Here is a 22,785-nt window from a genome sequence, read left to right as displayed (position 1 = left end):
CCATTCAAAATTGGCTTGCGTGCCGTATTTGGCAGGCGTACCGTAGGTTGCCGACCCCTGGGTTAGACAATGCTAGTTTGTGTGTGACCTGGTTAAAACCGAACACATAACAAGTACCTGCTTAGTGCAGATTTCCTCCACTGTCTTTAGAATGCTGTGTTTGCTACCTAGAACAATTCACTGACAAATTTTCAATGAACTGTGATAGTCAATTGAGATTTTTTTTAAAAGGAATAAAACATTTCTTGCACTTGCCTCTTTTTTTCTTTTAAATATAGTTATGGCTGGTTATGGCTAGAATACACAAGATAAACCAACTTAAAACCTTCTATTTCAGGACCTATAACTTTGTTGTATGTGTCAGCAATTGAATTTCAACTGTTCCCATAATTCATTAGAATCTAGAATAATTAAATAATATGAATTTGTAAAAAGTTAACTTATTTTCTTTCTTATAAAATTTCAAACAGGGAACATTGTCATTAAAAAAAAATTGCAACTTTTTTAACTTAACATTTCTTGTGTATGGCTTTAACTTTAGTTTAGTCCAATGGTCAAAGGCTCCATGCGCTACATGGTCTCTACTGGTGCAGATGGAACTGTTTGCTTTTGGCAATGGGATGCAGATTCCATGAAATTCAGGTATGCAAGTGGGTTCCTGTTTAGCTCCTCAGATGTCTTCCCTTTCTTGATTATAAGATGGCAGTTATTTTGGGGAGTGTAAATTGACTTTTTAAATATAAATAATCTTTTGATGTTTACACATAGAAAAGCTTAAAATATCCCATACAGCAGCCTACAGAATATTTAAGTGCCATTACACATTTCATTCATTACAGACTTGTGCTCGATTCATTGTCCTGAGGAATGAACAAGCCAATTCACTAGATTCTTACGACATCAGAAACACTGGGAAAAGTAAAATTGAAAATCTTAGTATATTAGACCCATATAGTAAAGGTATTTTTGCTGTCTGAGTTTGACAGTCCTGTTGTTCTGGGACCCCCTACTTTTGTTCATTTAATGAAACTTGTGTATACAAGTGTATTTAAAAGATGCTGTTATCGTGTTCAATTCATAACTGCCACAATTTACAGTTTTGATATGGAATTTGTTTACTAAATTAGTAATATTCCTAGTACTAAGCAGAAATACATGATCAGAATAAATTTAACATTATTCCATGGAAGTGGTCAAATATCTAATACAGAATACTCAAATTTGTTGAACTGTTCCAGTATGTCTAATGTAGAAACTTCCAGTACTTGAGCAAAAAAGCCTGTAATTCAGATTGTGAAAAGAAGTCACTTACGCCTGTGCCAGTGAAGTCAGTGTAGTTGCAAAGGTGTTACTAAGTCACAGTTTGGCTCAAAGAGCATTTTACTGATATGTGACCCAGAAAAGTCCAAGGTTCACTCTCTGTTCCCAGTTTGTTTATAGGGCTAGCAGTTTAAAAATAAGTTTAAAAAATAAATACAAGTAACATTTACTTCTATTAGTGCATTTCAACTGTAGATCGCAAAGCACTTTACATTTAATATTATTGTGTCCAAAGTCCGCAATCAGGATTTGGCCCCCATTGTGCTGGGTGATGTACAAACATAAGACATAATTCTTGCCTTGTTATATGAGGGAGTTTTGTAAACAAAATACCTGTGTTCTGGAAATCATTAAGGTAATTAACATGGAAACATAAAATGCCATTTTTACAGTTAATTTTTGGAGTAGAACAGCATTTCAGTTGCAGGATTTTTTTTCTTCATTAACAAAGTTGGGCATATAACTGACTTTTTAAAATCTTACCTTTTCATCTCTCCCAGATCCATATTTATCAGTATCTATTCCATGAGTGATTACAATACATGCTTAGCTGGTGACATTGCATCGTCAAAAAACCAAGCTTTTTACTCAACAGTTGCATATCTTTGCAAAACTTTGATTTTTAAATCTGTTTTACACCTCATAAAATTACATGAAACTTCAGAATCCTGGGAAATACCTTACCCCTGTAGGCCAAGCTCCATATGTGGTGCAATGTCACCAACATAGCACTTATTGGACATGTCATGGAGTGTGTAAATCAGATTTGCAAAGAAGAGAAAACCCAAACTGTGGGGAACTCCATATTACCTCTGCTCTTTCAGTGTGTGTATTCATAAATTCACGAATATATTAAAAAAAAAAAATTGACTGTCAAGTGATTAAAAAAATTAATTGCGTGATTAATCTGATTAATCATGTGATTAAACAACAATAGAATACCATTTATTTAAATATTTTGGATGTTTTCTACATTTTCAAATATATTGATTTAAATTACAACACAGAATACAAAGAGTACAGTGCTTACTATATTTTTTATTTGCACTGTATAAAAACAAAATAAATAGTATTTTTCAATTCGCCTTATACAAGTACTGTAGCGCAGTCTCTTTATCATGAAAGTTGAACTTACAAATATAGAATTATGTACGAAAAAAACTACATTAAAAAATAAAACGTAAAATTTTAGAGCCTGCAAGTTCACTCAGACCTACTTCTTGTTCAGCCAATCACCCAAACAAACAAGTTTGTTTACATTTGCAGAAGATAATACTGCCCGCTTCTTGTTTACAATGTGACCTGAAAGTGAGAACAGGTGTTCTCATGGCACTGTTTGTAGCAGGTGTCGCAAGATGTTTACATGCGAGATGTGCTAAAGATTCATATATCCCTTCATGCTTCAACCACCATTCCAGGGGATATGCATCCATGCTGATGATGGGTTCTGCTCGATAACATTCCAAAGCAGTACAGACTGATGCATGTTCATTTTCATTATCCGAGTCAGATGCCACCAGCAGAAGGTTGATTTTCTTTTTTGGTGGTTCGGGTTTTGTAGTTTCTGCATCAGAGTGTTGCTCTTTAAAGCCTTCTGAAAGCATGCTCCACACCTCGTCCCTCTCAGATTTTGGAAGGCACTTCAGATTCTTAAACCTTGGGTGGAGTGCTGTAGCTATCTTTAGAAATCTCACATTGGTATCTTCTTTGTGTTTTGTTAAATGTGCCATGAAAGTGTTCTTAAAATGAACAACATGTGCTGGGTCATCCATTGGAGACTGCTATAACATGAAATATGTGGCAGAATGCAGGTAAAATAGAACATGGGACATACAATTCTCCCCCAAGGTGTTCAGTCACAAATTGAATTAACGCATTTTTTTAATGAGCATCATCAGCATGGAAGCATGTTCTCTGGAATGGTGGCCGAAGCATGAACGGGCCTATGAATGTTTAGTATATCTGGCATGTAAATACCTTGCGATGCTGGCTACACAAGTGCCATGCAAATGCCTGTTCTCACTTTCTGGTGACATTGTAAATAAGAAGTGGGCAGCATTATCTCCTGTAAATGTAAACGAACTTATTTGTCTGGGTGATTGGCTGAATAAGAAGTAGGACCGAGTGGACTTGTACACTCTGAAGTTTTACATTGTTTTGTTTTTGAGTTCAGTTATGTAACAAAAAATCTACATTTGTAAGTTGTACTTTCACGACAAAGAGATTGCAATACAGTACTAGTATGAGGTCAATTGAAAAATACTATTTTTTATCATTTTTACAGTGCAAATATTTGTAATAAACAATATACTCTTTGATTTGAGTTACAACACAGAATACTACACCTCTGCCCCAATATAACGCTGTCCTCGGGAGCCAAAAAATCTTACCACGTTATAGGTGAAACTGCGTTATATCACACTTGCTTTGATCCGCCGGAGTGTGCAGCCCCGTCCCCCTGGAGCGCTGCTTTACTGTCTTTTATCCGAATGACTGTTATATTGGATCGTGTTATATCAGGGTAGAGGTGTATATGAAAATGTAGAAAAACATCCAAAAAAATTTTCAGTTGGTGTTCTATTGTTTAACAGTGCGATTAAAATTGTGATTAATTGCAATTAATTTTTTTGAGTTAATCGCATGAGTTAACTGCGATTAATCAACAGCCCTCTTTCTCCCCCCCTCCAAAAAATCAAACGCACAATAATTTGATGTCTTGGATGGAAACTGAGCTTACTGTAATTCTAACTTCTCACAAAGAAAACGTACATCACTTTAGATCCTTGACACTGGTGATTGTGCATGTGTTTGTGGCAATGTGAACTCAGATTTTGGAAGATTGTGTTAACCTTTAATCTTTACATTGCATGTCCTGATTTTTCAGCAACTTTTTTCTTTTAAAGTAATCGGCCAGTGAAGTTTACAGAGAAATCCAGGCCTGGAGTTCAGATGCTATGTTCTTCTTTTAGCATTGGTAAGTTGTATGCATGTTGCTATTGGCCATTTTTTCATTTTTTCCCCACTAATCTACAGAAACATTCTGTCAATTTCAACTGTCCTGCACTTGTAATAAAGCTTATAATTCCTCTCCTTACACTCCAGAATTGGATGTAAGGATCCATATAACTTTATCCTATTCTTTGTACAAAACCTTGTTTTATAGAATCCTAGAAATGTAGGGCTAGAATGGACCTAAAGGTTATCTAGTTCAGCCCCCTGCCCCAAGGCATGCCTAGACCATCCCTGACAGATGTTTGTCCACCTGTTTTTAAAAATCTCCAATGACAGGGATTGTACAGTCTCTTGCAGAAGCCTATTCCAATGCTTAACAACTCTTACAGTTAGGTTTTCCATAATATCTAATCTAAATCTGCACCCCTGACTCTTTCACACTTGCTCCCAGATCCCTACAGTCATTGCTGATCTGATTAGGGTCATACCTGGCAGTATCATAAGTGTCCACATGGATGAGCAGTGTGGGGTAGTTGTCAGAGAGACAGATGAACCTTTCTGTAACACCTTGGATGCAGGCTCCAGGCAGGTAGTGCATCTTCTGGGACAGCCGATCAGGCTAGCAGATGGATAACGTTTAGCATCTGGGAAAGAATGGACAAGACTTTCTTAACAAAGAACTTGTTGCAACTGAACCTTGCAAGTTACTTTGCCCTCTCCTGTGCTGAGCACATCAGCTACTTCTGGAGCACTCTTTTCTAGTTGGGCAACAAGAGTATAGCTGTAAATACAATGTTGGGCTCTTACATGACATAGAACGTGACTGATATGCCCTATTGATACCTCCAGCCTAGAGAACTACATGATCTCTTGCATTTTCAGTGGGGATCTATCTATGTATCTACTCTGTGCATTCAGTAATGCTCTGAAGAGTCATCACAAAAACAATAGGTTGGCAGAAGGTTTGTGACAAATCTGCTGCTGCTTTTCTGGCTTATGATTGGAGGATGAAAGCTCATACAGGAGGGGGAAGGTTCTGTAGCCGTTAAGAGGACAGTTGGAGACCTGGCGGGACTGCGCTGAAGGTAGCTGTTCCAGGTGGTTACTGAGCTGGGGTTTCTGGAGTTGGATTCATCTGTATTGAGAGAAGCAGGATACATGTACGAAATGTAAATAAAATACACAGTGTGACTTCCTATCAGTATTTCTTCAGTAACCAAAACTGACCAACTGTAAGGCCCTGAAATTCACCGAATTCTTACAAGGGGGCAACAGTATATTTAGAAAGTGTAATGTGAATTTATTGTCTTTGAATGTACTTTGCACATGGCTTAATATCTTGTATGTTTTGACCATGCTTCTTTCAGTTCCCAGTGGTTGGATGAAGCCTTTATAAACCAGAGCAGGAGAATGAAAAATGTATTGTCTGGATTCTCCCCCTCCCCCCCTTTACTCTTTCCTGGCTATAAAATCTCTCATCTTGACCCTTCATTTCATTTACAATGTGGGTATTTCCAGTGAAGAATAGCCAATGTAACACTCTTTTGAACTATGGAGAAGTCTTTCTACTCTAAAAACAGTAGATAATTTTAGCTGCAACCTTGTTTTAGAAAGTTCTCACTATTATACTTTCCTTTAATCTTTCATACTAAAATTTAGTGATTTTACTTTTTTATTATTTATGGCTAAAAAAGGATTTGTTAAGAAAAATGCAGTTTCACTCCAAATTTGTATAGTGGGAAAAGAGCAAGAAATTTGACACCTGTCAGAATTTTAATCCATCATGTTCTACCTGATATTGTAACAAATGAAAATTCTTATCCACGCCAGCTTTTTAATTACTGTTTGAATTTTCAGGTGGTACATTTCTAGCAACAGGCAGTACAGATCATGTTATCAGGATGTATTTTTTTGGCTCTGAAACACCTGAAAAAATAGCTGAACTGGAAAGCCATGCTGTAAGTAAGATTGTTAAATCTACAAGTCATCTATTTAAAATACTTGAAGAACTGTGTTGGGGCTTCTAGCAGAATTCTAGATATGGTTTTAAAAGTTTACTGGATTAAAATTTTGCATACTGGTGTGAAAATATAAGTGACAGTAACGTGAAACACTTATATGGATTTAATGAATTGAGGAAGCATATCACAATGATATTCTTTTAAGTATGTTTTATTTTAAGTATGTTTCATACACTAAAGCCTCCTTATACAGTTCTGCAGGTATGAAGTAAGGTAAATGTTATTCTTGTTTTAAGGCTCCTTTGCATTTATACCACTGTAGAAGTGTAATTTATTACAGCACCACAAATGAAAGTACACACGTCTTGCATGTTTTACATTAGAATTTGTATCAGGTTTTAATGTTAAACATGCAAGACATAAGTGTGTACTTTCATTTGTGATGCATTACTACATATCGGTTATACATGCTAAAATGGTTGTATTTATCACTTATGGCTTTAAGCTTGCAATACTGTATGGTATAACTTGAAATTCAGTGACTATTTTAGATCAGAAGTACAGTTAGTGGGTATTTTCAATAAATAGTGGCTCTAATACTTATGTTGTAAGAAGAAATAAAGGCCACTTGAGTTGCATTAGTCTGACTCCTTGTATTTGATAGGACTGCTCCCAACATTGCTTTCCCTAATGGCTTATGTAACCTACTGAGTATCTACAGTGATGGTGCCCAATTTTCTCTTCAATTGCTCTTACTGTTAATAACTTCCTTAATGGCTAGCCTAAGTATTTTCTAGCATGTTCCCTGCTTTAAAAAAAAAAAAATCCTTCCTTTGTAGATGTTCTCTGGGGCCTGAGTCACATTCTGGAAGTGTAAAGGAGCCTTAAAGCAAGAATAAATGACATTTACCCTTACTTCACACTTGCAGAACTATAAAAGGAGGCCTTAGTGTATGACAACTTGGCCCCCTGTGTTTATAGGCATTGTGATCTTGGGTCCTCCTCCATAACATAAAAACTTAGCTTCTCTCCTTTGGTTCTTGTAAGTGTTATTGCTGCCTTATTTGGTAATTTGATTTAGTGTTTCTCCCGTTTATTGCTCATCTCCTGTAGTAACGAGATATCTACCCTTTATTATGGGTGAAGAAGCATTAGAGGAATGTAGACTAGCAAGCATGCTTACTTCTTAATTTGTATATTATACCATTTTTTAGAGAGAGAGATATGTATATGTAGAGAGAATGAAGGTGGGGGTGGAGGGGCAGGTAAAATATAATTCCATAGGATCATGGTTTTAGCAGTATGAGTTGGGAATGGTTACATTACTTGTGTGCCAATAAACCTTAATACATTAAGGTGTGGTATATAATGTGTACCACATGCTTTATAAAATAGGGTTTGAGGTTTTCACATTTTTTTATGTATCATTCGCCTATGAAGTAAAGCATCTTTGGCACCATGAGTCCAGCTGTACAGGACTCTAAAGAGATACAAAACTATCAAATGTGTTTAAAACACCTCTACATGTCAGTTTTAAAGACAGATACCTTGGTAATTTTCAGGGTTAGAAACAAGAATTGTGTCTGGTTGGAAAGTGGTGTATTCACTTAGTGTAAAAATCCTATTTCCAGAGCTCATAAGTTGCTTTTTATCATACCTCAAACTTATCACTTGTGCAGGACAGGGTAGTGCATGTCCTGGGCCATGGGCGGGTATGGTTCATGGAGAGGATTCTATATTTAGGCCCAGGAGAAGAGAACACTTTTTTCTGGCAGGTTAATTTTTTTTTAAATGACTGAAGTTGTTTAGAAGTTTTAAATGTTAGAATAGGTGTTAGTGGTGATGCACTAGTGGTCAGAGTGTAAGTAAGTGTGTCAAAGATGTATGAGAATTACATTTTATCTGTAGATCTGAGGTCTCAATGTGGTTATTAAATTTTTTCCCAAGAGTTATTAATGGCTTTTTAAATACTTACTATCTTCCTTTGTATCTCTTGTCTCAGTTGCTTTCTTTCCAAATAATACTTTAACTTAACTTCCTCATTTTAATTATATGTTTTGGGGGGTGATAAGAGTTGATGAGTGATCATTATCTTTAGGGAAGACTTCCAAAACTTGCAAATTTTCTGGCGTGGGTACATCATGTACCCATTCATTTTATATTGATGAAAATGAATAGCTAACTGTATTTCGTGTCTGGAGTGGGGAGGGGGGAACTTGCTTACTCTGCGCAAATATAATTTTCCTGTTGAAACCAGTTCCTCTAGATTCTAACTTGCTTAGAATAGTGAAAGTCCAAATTCAAATGTGAGTTAAATACCTAGTTGCTAATGGGAAGTTACTTATTGATGGGTTTGTAACGTTTCACAAATTCATTCCAAGTATGTTAACAAGATGAGTTTAAAAAGTGGACCATTCTTTTAAAAGTTGCAATTTAAATTTAGCATCAGAACATTAGCAAATTCTACTAAGATAATTGTGTAGGGATCTGCTGATCTTGCAATTATACGTACCAGTTAGGATCAAAACAATTCTGTACTGTGAATCTGTTTAATCAAAAACAACGAGGAGTCCTTGTGGCACTTTTGAGACTAACAAATTTATTTGGGCATACGCTTTCGTGGGCTAAAACCCACTTCATCAGGTTTTAGCCCACAAAAGCGTATGCCTAAATAAATTTGTTCGTCTCTAAGGTGCCACAAGGACTCCTCGTTTTTGCTGATACAGACTAACACTGCTACCACTCTGAAACCTGTTTAATCAAAATTTATTCTGAAATGGGACAGTTTTCTGCAGTGTGTTGCAAAAGAGATCACATTCTCTGGGACTTGGCTAATACTTTTTTCTGTTCCTATATGTTAACTTCTTTTGTGAAGAAGGCTGCGTACATTTTTCTAAAAGAAATTAAGTTCCCGATTTAAAATAATTTAACTTCTAACCTCTCTCTTAAAAACTTTTTTCTTTTGCAGGACAAAGTCGACAGCATTCAGTTTTCGAACGGTGGTGATAGGTATGTTGCAAGACTCAACATGTAAATATGTCCTTTAAATGTTTTGGCATTAAATACCTATTGTCACACTCATGGAGTGCTCAACTAAGAAAATCTGATATAGCTATAATTTGAAGGATGATCTACATTTCTCTGGAGTGCAGTGTTCACTTTCGTTTCAGCTCTGTGCTTTTGTTCCCTGTGAATATTTTAACATATCTTCTATTTGGATAAGCTGATTTCTTTAAATATTATTATTATTCTATGGGAAAGTGTTGTCATATATCTAATAAGAATTAAGGGTTGGCTTTTCAAAGCAGTAAACATTGGCCTAACTCTGCTTCTTCCATTTAAGGCAGTGGTAAAATTCCCGTTGTCTTAAATGGGAGCAGAGTTAACTGATGCTGAGCAGTTTTAAAAACCACACCCATAAATCTTACAAAGCAGCAGTGCATATATTTAAGCAAAGGACCCTGTCTGGATTGTCCAGGTTGGTATATCCTTCCAGTCACATTTAAGATGTCTGTAAAGTTGCTTTTTTCCCCTTTTTCTGTGTGGTTTTTGTGGTGTTTTGTTTTAACTGGCTCTTTGGTAGCTTGTTGGAGAAAGATCCTGAATATTGGGTTTGATGTAACAGGGGAAGGGAGGACACTTTGATTTGCTAGCTCCTGCTACTGGGGGGTCCTTATCGAAGATGGCTCATTCTTGGACACTGCCAGAATTTTCCACCCCCTCCCCCTCCCAACCTCCTTGCTACACACCCTTTCCAGTACCCGCTTCTCTTTCCACAGCTAGAAATGTCCTGTATCCTGCTAGTGTCAAGTTATATCACAGGCACCTTCTCTTTCCCTCATCTGAGCATCAGTTTCCCTATGCATAATCCAGTTTTTCAGGGCATACTCTCCATTTAGCCTGCTTATCAGCTCCAGTATTACCTTTTTTGCCACCCCTTTTCCATGTCAGATGCTAGGAACGCTACATCTCTGCATCACATCCACTAGAAGCCCCCTAATTGGCTCTAAGGCTTCAGGGGAAAGAAGTAGTAGGAAGAAACTACTTAATTTTATCATAATGCCCACAGGGCCATCTAAGTATTTGGACCCCATTGTACTTTGTGCTGTACAGAGACAAAGATGGACTCAATTCCTGCACCAAAGAACTTCAATGGACTTATTTGGTGAAGTGTGCCAAGTATTGCTATGACACTGCACTGCTGTCTGCTCAGCTGTTTTGTTTTGCTAGTTGCTTCAGCAAACCACCCTAATTTTGCAATGTGTTTTGATCAGGAAATTAAAGCAGGGTCTGGAAACAGCAATGTCTTAAAATGATTTCATACAATTTTATTAAACTCTTTTCTTCAAGTATGGTTTTATAGAAAAAGGATTTTACAAAAAAGAGGGTGTTTTTAATGCAGCCAAAGTGCTGCTATTATTATTATAATAAAATGAATGGATATGATCTTATTACTTTAAATGCAGAAAAGATCCAAGACAGTAACTGAGTAGTATATTGATAAGTGGCATATTGGAACCATAAATTGCAAATTTTTGTTTTTTACTGGAGACCTAGATAAGTGACTAAGAATGCTTTTGTAATCTATACCTGGCTTGGAGGTTGCAGTTTTTCCTTATTAATATGTCTCTTTCTACAGCACTTTCATATTGCAGTAACCCAGTGCTATCTACGTGGGGCTACTATTTTATGCAATCCAGAAATTATAATCGGTAGAAAGTATGGCTGCTTTCTTGCTTAGCTGTGCTTCTCATGCAGGATATGGATGGCGCTCAGGCATAAATCTACCCTTTGTTGCAGTTCCTTTCCCAGTGCAATTTTAAAATATTATTTTTGATCTGTAAAGCCCTACATGAATTGCATCCAGGATATCTCAGGCTGCCTTTCTCTGTCTGATGCCATAGCATTTGAGCTAAGGGTTTTGATTGAATAAGGAAGGACCTGGAGACAGGTTTTTCATGAAGAGTCCTTAACTCAGAACTTGCTTTCCTGTTGTTCTGCCACTTCTCAAATTTGTTGACCTTGAGCTCACATAGAAAGCTCATCTTTTTCTTAGGCTTTCTCTGGGAAAGAAGTCTGAGTTTGGGTCGTTGGAGAGTCTAAGGGTACGTCTACACTACGAAATTAGTTCGAATTTATAGAAGCCGGTTTTATTGAAATCGGTTGTATACAGCCGATTGTGTGTGTCCACACAATAAAATGCTCTAGGTGCTCTAGTCGGCGGACCGCGTCCACAGTACAAGGCTAGCGTCGACTTCCAGAGCATTGCACTATGGGTAGCTATCCCACAGCTATCCCACAGTTCCCGCAGTCTCCGCCGCCCCTTTGAATTCTGGGTTGAGATCCCAATGCCCGGATGATGCAAAACAGTGTCGCGGGCGGTTCTGGGTACATGTCGTCAGGCCCCTCCCTCCCCCGTCACAGCAACGGCAGACAATAGATTCGCGCCTCTTTACCTGGGTTACCTGAGTTACCTGTGCAGACAACATGGAGCCCGCTCAGCTGAGCTCACCGTCACCATATGTCCTCTGGGTGTCGGCAGACGTGGGACTGCATTGCTGCACAGCAGCAGCTGCTAACTGCCTTTTGGCGGTAGACGGTGCAGTAGACTGGTAGCCTTCATCGGCGATCTGGGTGCTGGCAGCCGTGGGGCTTGCCTTTTGGCAGTAAATGGTGTATTACGACTATTAGCCGTCCTATTACAAGTCGGGTCATCGCACATTAGCAGAGTCTTCCCCGAGCAGCCGATTGTGCAATAGGCCTGAAGACCATCGTCATACGCCGCCCCGTATTTGCTGCCAAGCACCCAGAAAGATGCCGAGGGCTATCAGTCACGCTGCACCGTCGTCTTAAGATGTAAAAAATAGATTTGCTCTGTATTCATTTGCTTCCCCCTCCCTCCGTCAAATCAACGGCCTGCTAAGCCCAGGGTTTTCAGTTTAATCTTTGGGGGGAACATTCTGTGTGACAGTTGTTTGTGTTTCTCCCTGATGCACAGCCACCGTTCTTGATTTTAATTCCCTGTGCCTGTACGCCATGTCGTCACTCGGCCCCCCTCCCTCCTTCCCCTAGTCCGTCAGATACTACGTTTGCGCCACAGCTCAGAGAGCCGAGAAGCGGTTCGCGCCTTTTCTTTGAATTCTGGGTTGAGATCCCAATGCCCGGATGATGCAAAACAGTGTCGCGGGCGGTTCTGGGTACATGTCGTCAGGCCCCTCCCCCCTCGTCACAGCAACGCAGACAATAGATTCGCGCCTTTTTACCTGGGTTACCTGTGCAGACAACATATCACGGCAAGCATGGAGCCCGCTCAGCTCAGCTGAGCTCACCGTCACCATATGTCCTCTGGGTGCTGGCAGACGTGGGACTGCATTGCTACACAGCAGCAGCTGCTAACTGCCTTTTGGCGGTAGACGGTGTAGCATGAGTGATAGCCATGGGGCTGGCAGCCGTAGGGCTGCATTGCACCAGCCCCTTGCCAGGCGATGGTATATTATGACTGGTATCCGTCGTCATCGTATTGGTGTGGCTGTCAATCATGGCCACCTGGGCAGACATGCTACTGTTTCGATGATGATGGCTACCAGTCGTAATATACTATTTTCTGCCAATTGCCCAGTATTGTCTGCTAAGCACCCAGAAGAGGCCGAGGGCGATGCTGGGTGCTGGCGGACGTGGGGCTGGCAGACGTGGGGCTGCATTGCTACACAGCAGCAGCCCCTTGCCTTTTGGCAGATGATGGTATTTTATGATTGGTATCCGTCATCGTCGTACTGGTATGGCTGTCACTCATGCTGCACCGTCGGCTGCCACCTTAAGATGTAAAAAATAGATTTGTTCTGTATTCATATGCTTCCCCTTCCTCCGTGAAATCAATGGCCTGCTAAGCCCAGGGTTTTCATTTTAATCTTTGGGGGGACCATTCTGTGTGACAGTTGTTTGTGTTTCTCCCTGTTCCTGTACCTGTACGCCATGTCGTCACTCGGCCCTCCCTCCCTCCCGCCCTCCCTCCTTCTCCTGGTCCATCAGATACTACTTTCGCGCCTTTTTTCTGACCAGGCGCCATAGCTAGCACTGGGATCATGGAGCCCGCTCAGATCACCGCGGCAATTATGAGCACTATGAACACCACGCGCATTGTCCTGGAGTATATGCAGAGCCAGGACATGCCAAGGCGAAACCCGGACCAGGCGAGGAGGCGATTGCAGCGCGGCGACGAGAGTGATGAGGAAATTGACATGGACATAGACCTCTCACAAGGCACAGGCACCAGCAATGTGGAAATCATGGTGTCACTGGGGCAGGTTGATGCCGTGGAACGCCGATTCTGGGCCCGGGAAACAAGCACAGACTGGTGGGACCGCATCGTGCTGCAGGTATGGGACGATTCCCAGTGGCTGCGAAACTTTCGCATGCGTAAGGGCACTTTCATGGAACTTTGTGACTTGCTGTCCCCTGCCCTGAAACGCCAGGATACCAAGATGAGAGCAGCCCTCACAGTTGAGAAGCGAGTGGCGATAGCCCTGTGGAAGCTTGCAACGCCAGACAGCTACCGGTCAGTCGGGAATCAATTTGGAGTGGGCAAATCTACAGTGGGGGCTGCTGTGATCCAATTTGCCAGGGCAATGAAAGACCTGGTGATAGCAAGGGTAGTGACTCTGGGCAACGTGCAGTCAATAGTGGATGGTTTTGCTGAAATGGGATTCCCAAACTGTGGCGGGGCCATAGACGGAACCCATATCCCTATCTTGTCACCGGAGCACCAAGCCACCGACTACATAAACCGCAAGGGGTACTTTTCAATGCTGCTGCAAGCCCTGGTGGATCACAAGGGACGTTTCACCAACATCAACGTGGGATGGCCGGGAAAGGTACATGATGCTCGCGTCTTCAGGAACTCTGCTCTGTTTCGAAAGCTGGAGGAAGGGACTTTCTTCCCGGACCAGAAAGTGACCATTGGGGATGTTGAAATGCCTATCGTGATCCTTGGGGACCCAGCCTACCCCTTAATGCCATGGCTCATGAAGCCGTACACAGGCAGCCTGGACAGGAGTCAGGACCTGTTCAACTACAGGCTGAGCAAGTGCCGAATGGTGGTGGAATGTGCATTTGGACGTTTAAAAGCGCGCTGGCGCAGCTTACTGACTCGCTCAGACCTCAGCGAAAAGAATATCCCCATTGTTATTGCTACTTGCTGTGCGCTCCACAATATCTGTGAGAGTAAGGGGGAGACCTTTATGGCGGGGTGGGAGGTTGAGGCAACTCGCCTGGCCGCTGATTACGCGCAGCCAGACACCAGGGCGGTTAGAGGAGCACAGCAGGGCGCGGTGCGCATCAGAGAAGCTTTGAAAACGAGTTTTGTGACTGGCCAGGCTACTGTGTGAAACTTCTGTTTGTTTCTCCTTGATGAACCCTCCAAACCCCCCCCACCGACCCGGTTCACTCTACTTCCCTGTAAACCAACCACCCCACCCCACCCTCCCCTCCCGCTTGCAGAGGCAATAAAGTCATTTTTTTTTAACATTCATGCATTCTTTATTAGTTCCTTACAGAGGTAGGGGGATAATTGCCAAGGTAGCCTGGGATGGGTGGGGGAGGAGGGATGGAAAAGGACACACTGCATTTTAAAACTTTAACTCTTATTGAAGGCCAGCCTTCTGATGCTTGGGCGATCATCTGGGGTGGAGTGACTGGGTGGACGGAGGCCCCCCCACCGTGTTCTTGGGCGTCTGGGTGAGGAGGCTATGGAACTTGGGGAGGAGGGCTGTTGGTTACACAGGGGCTGTAGCGGCGGTCTCTGCTCCTGCTGCCTTTCCTGCAACTCAACCATACGCTCGAGCATATCAGTTTGATGCTCCAGCAGACGGAGCATTGCCTCTTGCCGTCTGTCTGCAAGCTGACGCCACCTATCGTCTTCAGCCCGCCACTTGCTCTGTTCTTCCCGCGATTCAGCCCGCCACCTCTCCTCTCGTTCATATTGGGCTTTTCTCATCTCCGTCATTGACTGCCTCCACGCATTCTGCTGTGCTCTATCAGCCTGGGCGGACATCTGCAGCTCCGTGAACATCTCGTCCCTCGTCCTACGTTTTCTCTTTCTAATGTTCACGAGCCTCTGCGAAGGAGAAACATTTGCAGCTGGCGGAGGAGAAGGGAGAGGTGGTTAAAAAAGACACATTTTAGAGAACAATGGGTACACTCTTTCATTACAAGGTCGCATATTTCGGCTTGCAGGCAGCCATCGTAGGCCACAGTGTTTTGGCTTTTTTAACCTTCTTAACATGCGGGAAAGGTTGCAAACAGCAGCGCATTTCCCATATCAAGGATGAATTGGGTTGTCCATTTAAAATGGGGTTTCAATGTAAAAGGAGTGGCTGCGGTTTCCCGGTTAACATGCGGCACAAACACAAGTAAACCCCCCCGCCCCACACACACACACGATTCTCTGGGATGATCACTTCACCCCTCCCCCCACCGCGTGGTTAACAGCGGGGAACATTTCTGGTCAGAAGAGCAGGAACGGGCGCCTCTGAATGTCCCCTTAATAAAATCACCCCATTTCAACCAGGAGAGCTTTCTGGAGATGTCCCTGGAGGATTTCCGCTCCATCCCCATACACGTTAACAGACTTTTCCAGTAGATGTACTGGCCGCGATTGCCAGGGCAAAGTAATCATTAAACACGCTTGCTTTTTTTTTGTAATGTTTACAAATAGTTACAAAGTTACACTCACCAGAGGTCTCCTGTGTGCCCTGAGGGTCTTGGGTGAGTTCGGGGGTTACTGGTTCCAGGTCCAGGGTCACAAACATATCCTGGCTGTTGGGGAAACCGGTTTCTCCGCTTCCTTGCTGCTGTGAGCTACCTACAGTACCTCCATCGTCATCATCCTCCTCGTTCCCCGAACCGTCTTCCCTGTGTGTTTCTCCAGTGAGAGAGTCATAGCACACGGTTGGGGTAGTGGTGGCTGCACCCCCTAGGATCGCATGCAGCTCCGCGTAGTAGCGGCAAGTTTGCGGCTCTGCCCCGGACCTTCCGTTTGCTTCTCTGGCTTTGTGGTAAGCTTGCCGTAGCTCCTTAATTTTCACGCGGCACTGCTGTGTGTCCCTGTTATGGCCTCGGTCCTTCATGGCCTTGGAGATCTTTTCTAATACTTTTCCATTTCTTTTACTGCTACGGAGTTCAGCTATCACTGCTTCATCTCCCCATATGGCGAGCAGATCTCGTACCTCCCGTTCGGTCCATGCTGGAGCTCTTTTGCGATCCTGGGAGGACTCCATCACGGTTACCTGTGCTGATGAGCTCTGCGGGGTCACCTGTGCTCTCCACGCTGGGCAAACAGGAAATGAAATTCAAACCTTCGCGGGTCTTTTCCTGTCTACCTGGTCAGTGCATCTGAGTTGAGAGTGCTGTCCAGAGCGGTCACAATGAAGCACTGTGGGATAGCTCCCGGAGGCCAATAACGTCGAATTCCGTCCACACTACCCCAATTCCGACCCGCAAAGACCGGTTTTATCGCTAATCCCCTCGTCAGAGGTGGTGTAAAGAAACCGGTTTAAAGGACCCTTTAAGTCGAAAGAAAGGGCTTCGTTGTGTGGACGTGTCCAGGCTTAATTCGGTTTAACGCCGCTAAAGTCGACCTAAACCCGTAGTGTAGACCAGGCCTAAGCCTGGATTGGAAAGATAACTTGTTTTGGTTCCATTTTGTAGGTTTTATTTAACCTTGTGTTTATGCCCCCAGAACTCTGGATGAGTGTATTTTTAAGTAGAAATACTGTGACTATCTACTTTTGTGTACTAGATAAAATCTTTTACGATTATTTCAAGGTTCATAAGTGGCAGCAGAGATGGAACAGCCCATATCTGGCGTTTCCAGCAAACAGAATGGAGGAGCATCTTGTTGGATATGGCTGATAGGTTACCAGGGTAGGCTGAGTGTCTTCTATTTATGTGTGTTTATGGGGAGTCGGGTACTTTGAAAGATTCACTATGTCTGCTTGGAATCTAATCTAAATTCTGCACCTTTTAATGTAAGTAACTGTTTGTTGTTTTTTGATTAGTGTATTAAAGAAGTTCCTCTTCAGTATAATATTCATTTTCTTCTTCAGAAGAAAAATGCCCATTGTTTACTGAACCCTGCTGCATCTGATTCCTTTCTAGCAATCCAGAAGCCTTGTTCCTACCATAAATTGTAACTTTATCATCACTTGATTTGCTTTAATTAGCATAGCAATTTGATTTTTTTCCAAAAGTGTTCTCTAGTTTTCACCCACATATTGTGGCATCACAAACTGCTCCCAGAGTTTCAAAATGAAAATTCCGAAAATCTAAATGTGCTCCTAATTTTGAGGAAGTCAGTTTCATATGGGCTCCCTCTAAAAAGATGGAGGTAATTTTGTGCACCCTATGAAATAAATACACTAAATTTTAGCAGTGCTTTTCCCATTCCTCCTTCAGAGGCCTACATTCAGTGAATTGAATTTGTTTTATTTTGTGTCTCTCTTGTTTTCCACAAATCTTTTTGACATGCACATGTAGGGACTGTGAATTAAGACACACAAAGTGGGTTCAACAGCCTTTTTCTTTAAAAGAGAAACAAGAGTAACTTAGAGTCAGACTTCAGGGCAGCTTGAGAGTCCCAGGTCCTTGGTTTCTAGTATCCTTATAGCTCATTCTGATTCTTAACTTCAATAAGAAATTTATTAGAATATTGAACTGTACTGTGTGACAACTTACACAAACATCCAATTCTCATGAAGCTTACCTAATTTAAAAAAAAAAAGGTGAAATAAGATATCTGAACATCATTGGACTGTTGGGTGGATTTTTTTTTTTAAGTATCAGTTCTTCAGTGGGTTCACTAACATTTTGAGCCTAAAACATATCAGTGGTATATTTCCATTAAATTTAAAAATACACTTGTTTTGCATGCAATTTTGTGATTTAAAGTAAAACCTACCAAAGCAAGAAAACTCAGATTTAAAGTTTAAGATGTCAACACATTCTATGGTCAAGTTACTGCAGAAATATTAAAATAGTGGATAAATTATTTACTAGAGTTTAATCCTTAGCTCAATATGTCAGATTTGTAACATCACGAGAGTTCAATATTTGTTTAGATATTGAAATGAACACTTATTTTAAAAGTTATACTTACACTGGCGCTGTTCTTTTTAAATAGTGACTCTCATTCAGAAGAAGACAGATTTATGAAGCCGAAAGTAACAATGATAGCTTGGAATCAAAATGATAATTTTGTTGTTACTGCTGTGAATAATCATCTGCTAAAAGTTTGGAATTCTTATACTGGGCAATTACTTCATGATATGGTGGTATGTAATGATCTTACCTGCTTTTTAAAATATGCAGCCTTTCAATTTCGTTAGTATTAAAGTGACATTTGCATGTTGAATTGGTCATTTAATTTGATTTGTCTTGGAAGCTTGTATCTGAATATAATGCATGTATAGTGCTTATTTAAAAAAAAAAAAAAAACACCCAAAAATCCAACAGCTTCCATCCCATCCCCCCCCCCCCTCAAAAAAAATCCCAGTGTGTGCAAAACAATAATATTGAGCTACCTTCCCTGTGAAATAGGGAAAAGCTTGAGACTTTTCTCCAGTAAATATCAAATCCCATTTTTTTTAATTAAGTCGGTATGTTGCAATCTTTGCTTGAATCCAGCCAGTGGTATGGTTCAAAAACAGTCTTTTCTTTGTCACAAGGTCCCCTGACTCTTGCACCCATGTACAGTGTTTATTGTCACTTTCACAATTGCATGAATGTTGGACCACCAAAAGTTCTCAGATTTCTGGAGGCCGTCTGGAGGGTCTTAGAAGTCTAGGATGCATGAATTCAGAACTCTAACGTATTAATTGTAAACTTATGATTTTTGTATGCCTATTTTTCTATATTAAAATAGGGACATACAGATGAAGTATTTGTGTTGGAGACCCACCCGTTTGATTCAAGGATTATGTTATCTGCAGGCCATGATGGCAATATCTTTATATGGGATATTACAAAAGGCATCAAAACTAAGCATTATTTTAACATGGTAAGATCAAATTATTATATATTCCTCTGCCTTTTTCAGGATATGCAACATGTTTGAGCAATTGTGATCAGAGCATCTTCTCTCTCTCACTCTCCCTATTTTTGGGGCTTCTAAAATGGTGGTTTAACTTTAATTTGGCCCTGTTGGTCTTTAAAGCCCTTATCTTTTGTAGTCCCTTGTTATATTTAGACGAGCACCTCAAGGCTCATTCTGACAAGTAATTACATTGTCAGCTGTGTCTTTAAGAATGCTACTGTCATTGAAATCAGCAAGTGATGGTGCCTTTTTTTGTGGTTCGCCCAACTACATGGAGCTCACTTCATTCTTAACAGCTGTCTTAGCCCATCCTTCTCCACTTTTAAATAACTTATACTAGCACAACTTGGGGAAAAAATAACTACTGTTCACACTTTTTTGTTTCTTTCTAGATGTAGACAATAAGGGATTGGCTTTGTATCTTGTACTTTGTCTTGAGGATATCTTTGTAAAGTGCTATAGCAGTGAGGTTCTTTAAAAAGTAGCATTTGATATTAAAGTGGCTTTGTTTAAAAATATAAAGCTTTGTAAAAAGCATGTTTTTAGCTGTTGTAGTTCAAATTACAGTAGATCCACAACCTTAAATAAGTCTCTTAAAATTTGGACCTATCTAGGAAATGAAATAGCTGACTATAGACTCTTGATTTTGCAATCTAAATATAATTTTATGTTCCTCTTTATTTATACTGCGAATAGGTTACATATGGTAGAGACCTAGGATAAATTTCTCATATTCCCCTCTCAGCCGTATTTGAGGGTACGTTACTTGATGGGGCCCAAGCTAGTAATCACATCTGCATGGGTGAATGCTGCTTCCTTCACAAAGTCCAACTGACTTCAGAGAGACTCTACAGGTGTTAAGGGTCTTCCAATGCAGATCCAATTCCAAGATTGGAGTCCTAATTATCATGTAATGAGGAACGTTAAACTGAATGTAGGAATACAAATTTCACTGTAACATATAGTAGGAGAAACGTGACCTTGTTTTTAAATAACAGGGAGTCTCTGGTAATTGAAGTTTGGATAAGGCTGTACAATGTTGCTTGTTCCAAAAAATATGACAAAACCTACCTTGAGTTTCATTTCTTCAATCTAGATTGAAGGACAAGGACACGGTGCTGTTTTTGACTGCAAGTTTTCATCAGATGGACAACATTTTGCCTGTACAGATTCTCATGGGCATCTGTTGATATTTGGTTTTGGGTGTAACAAGCCTTATGAAAGGGTAAGTTCAGGTTTCAGTTGACATTTGTGATGATGACTAGAGAAATAAATGAATTCATGTGAAAAATATACTGATACTTGGATATATGTATTACTATCTTGACTTCGGGTTTGTTTTTGTTTGTTTGTTTTTGCTTTGCTTAATAAGCAGTTATTTTTCTCTTCAGACATTCTTCTATCGTAAAAAAACTTTCTAGTTGGGCAACAAGACTGTAGCTGTAAATACAATGTTGGGCTCTTACATGACACTTGGCAATTACGATACTGCCAGGTCTGACCCATATCAGATCAGCAATTACTGCAAATTGTATTGCATTTACTATCGTAAAACTCTAGTTCCAAATTTATCATTTGAGAGTTTTTTCCCTAACTATCCTACCTATTCAACTTGGGATCAAAAAGGGAAAAGTGGTTTATTTCTTCTTGCTTATCACCATCAGTAATAAAAGTTCGGACTGTTACCTCTTTGACACTTTTGCACCCCCATTTTACTTCAGTGCAATTACTTGGATGTAACTGAAGGCTTAATTTTGATTGCAGAATCTTTATTTTTGGTGCTAATTCTTGATGAAGAAAGAACCTTGCCTGACTTTGCGATCCCACGGCAAATTTGTAGGTTAGCAGTTAGAGAACCATATGTTTAGATGGAAACAAAGCAAATGTTTGCTAAATGTTAAATTAAAAATGGAAATTTGAAATGCTATTTTATAGTTACTTTTCAGGGTAGAGCAGCAATTTTATTTAATATAGGATTGCAGAACTTTCAATGTATTATCCTCTCAAAGACCAACGTACTGAATACTTTTAACTGCTTGCCTATCAAAATTCCTTTCTTTTATGCGAGATATGATATCGTCAGAGCAACACAAATCTAGGATGGCATAGGATCTTTGTGTGGCTTTTTTCCTTTTGAGAACTTGGTCTCTCTATACCAGGGATCGGCAACCTTTGCCACGTGGCTTGCCAAGGTAAGCACCCTTGTAGGCCGGGCCGGTTTGTTTACCTGCTGCGTCCGCAGGTTCTGCCAATCACAGCTCCCACAAGCTGCGGTTCGCCGTCCCAGGCCAATGGGGGCTGCAGGAAGCAGCGCGGGCCGAGGGATGTGCTGGCCGCCGCTTCCCGCTGTTCCCATTGGCCAGTGGGAGCTGCGATCAGCCGAACTTGCGGATGCGGCCGGTAAACAAACTGGCCCGGCCTGCCAGGAGGTTTACCCTGGCGAGCTGTGTGCCAAAGGCTGCCAATCCCTGCTCTATACCAATTATCAGGGGGTAGCTGTGTTAGTCTGTATCCACAAAAACAAGGAGTCCGGTGGCACCTTAGAGACTAACAGATTTATTTGGGCATAAGCTTTCGTGGGTAAAAAACCCACTTCATTTTCTTTTTTCTTCCACTTTTTTACCCACGAAAGCTTATGCCCAAATAAATGTGTTAGTCTTTAAGGTGCCACCTGACTCCTTGTTATTTCTATACTAATTGTTGCAATAGGAGGTAAACTTAGTATAATTTTCTTCTACGTGCAAGTTCTTTAACATATCTTTTTTTCAAGTTGACAAAATGCAAGCTTCATTTATTTCCAGATTCCTGATCAGATGTTCTTCCACACTGACTACCGACCATTGATTCGAGACGCTAACAATTATGTCCTAGATGAGCAAACACAACAGGCTCCTCATCTCATGCCACCTCCGTTCTTAGTAGATGTGGATGGAAACCCTCATCCAACAAAATACCAGAGATTAGTACCAGGAAGAGAGAACTGTGCAGACGAACATTTGATTCCTCAACTGGGATATATAGCAACAAGTAAGAATAGTAATTTCAACTTCGGGATCTGTCTGTGTCTGACTGGACTTTAGAATCATTACCATCTTTAGAATAGGAAAAGATTAATGTTCTACATTTACGTCCAAGTTATTTATTTTACTTGAGATTTATGTAGTTGGGTTTTAATGCAACTGTAATATATTGTCTTGTAACAAAAATGTCTAGTGGATGTAATATTGTCTGATTAAGTGTATTTGCTATAGTTTCAGCTTCTAGTTGCTGGCTTACAAAGAGGATATAATCACTAATACACTGACAGGTAATGAAGGTGGTGGTTTAGCTCAAATTGAAAAGGTGTGAGTTCTTTGGAACAAAAGATTTCATCCGTCTAGTCTCTTTTAGTTTATAATTGATTTCCTGGCTGTATGCAACCATAGCATGGGTATGCAAGTATCAGTAAAGAAGTTTGAGACACAT

General features: G+C 40.7%; 2 protein-coding genes across 11 annotated transcripts in view; one reads left to right on the top strand and one right to left on the bottom strand.

Moving 5' to 3' along the window:
- BRWD1 (bromodomain and WD repeat domain containing 1) overlaps nucleotides 1-22,785 on the top strand; it is a 104,064-nt gene that overhangs the window by 15,643 nt on the left and 65,636 nt on the right. For 8 of the 10 annotated variants that reach the window (XR_010600231.1, XR_010600230.1, XR_006176629.2 and 5 more), the window contains exons 9-17: nucleotides 542-642; nucleotides 4,224-4,294; nucleotides 6,130-6,230; nucleotides 9,202-9,242; nucleotides 17,055-17,153; nucleotides 18,409-18,559; nucleotides 19,150-19,284; nucleotides 20,417-20,545; nucleotides 22,122-22,347. Coding sequence is in view for 5 of the 10 variants with exons in the window: in XM_008179836.4 (XP_008178058.2) it covers nucleotides 542-642; nucleotides 4,224-4,294; nucleotides 6,130-6,230; nucleotides 9,202-9,242; nucleotides 17,055-17,153; nucleotides 18,409-18,559; nucleotides 19,150-19,284; nucleotides 20,417-20,545; nucleotides 22,122-22,347 (1,054 nt within the window). In the remaining 5 variants the exon portion in view is untranslated. The remainder of the gene's footprint in view (nucleotides 1-541; nucleotides 643-4,223; nucleotides 4,295-6,129; nucleotides 6,231-9,201; nucleotides 9,243-17,054; nucleotides 17,154-18,408; nucleotides 18,560-19,149; nucleotides 19,285-20,416; nucleotides 20,546-22,121; nucleotides 22,348-22,785) is intronic. The other 2 variants (XR_010600235.1, XM_065590693.1) reach the window with 1 other exon arrangement.
- On the bottom strand, nucleotides 14,744-16,899 carry LOC135982696 (uncharacterized). The gene is made up of 2 exons (XM_065590728.1): nucleotides 15,964-16,899; nucleotides 14,744-15,368 (listed from the first exon to the last, which is right to left on the bottom strand). Exons 1-2 carry the CDS (start codon nucleotides 16,505-16,507, stop codon nucleotides 14,866-14,868), a joined length of 1,047 nt encoding a protein of 348 aa, XP_065446800.1. The 5' UTR covers nucleotides 16,508-16,899; the 3' UTR covers nucleotides 14,744-14,865.

This window comes from Chrysemys picta, chromosome 1, assembly GCF_011386835.1.
Source record: "Chrysemys picta bellii isolate R12L10 chromosome 1, ASM1138683v2, whole genome shotgun sequence".
Taxonomy (NCBI): Eukaryota; Metazoa; Chordata; order Testudines; family Emydidae; genus Chrysemys; species Chrysemys picta.
Note: the sequence above shows the minus strand (reverse complement) of the source record. Positions and strands in the feature narration are given on the sequence as shown.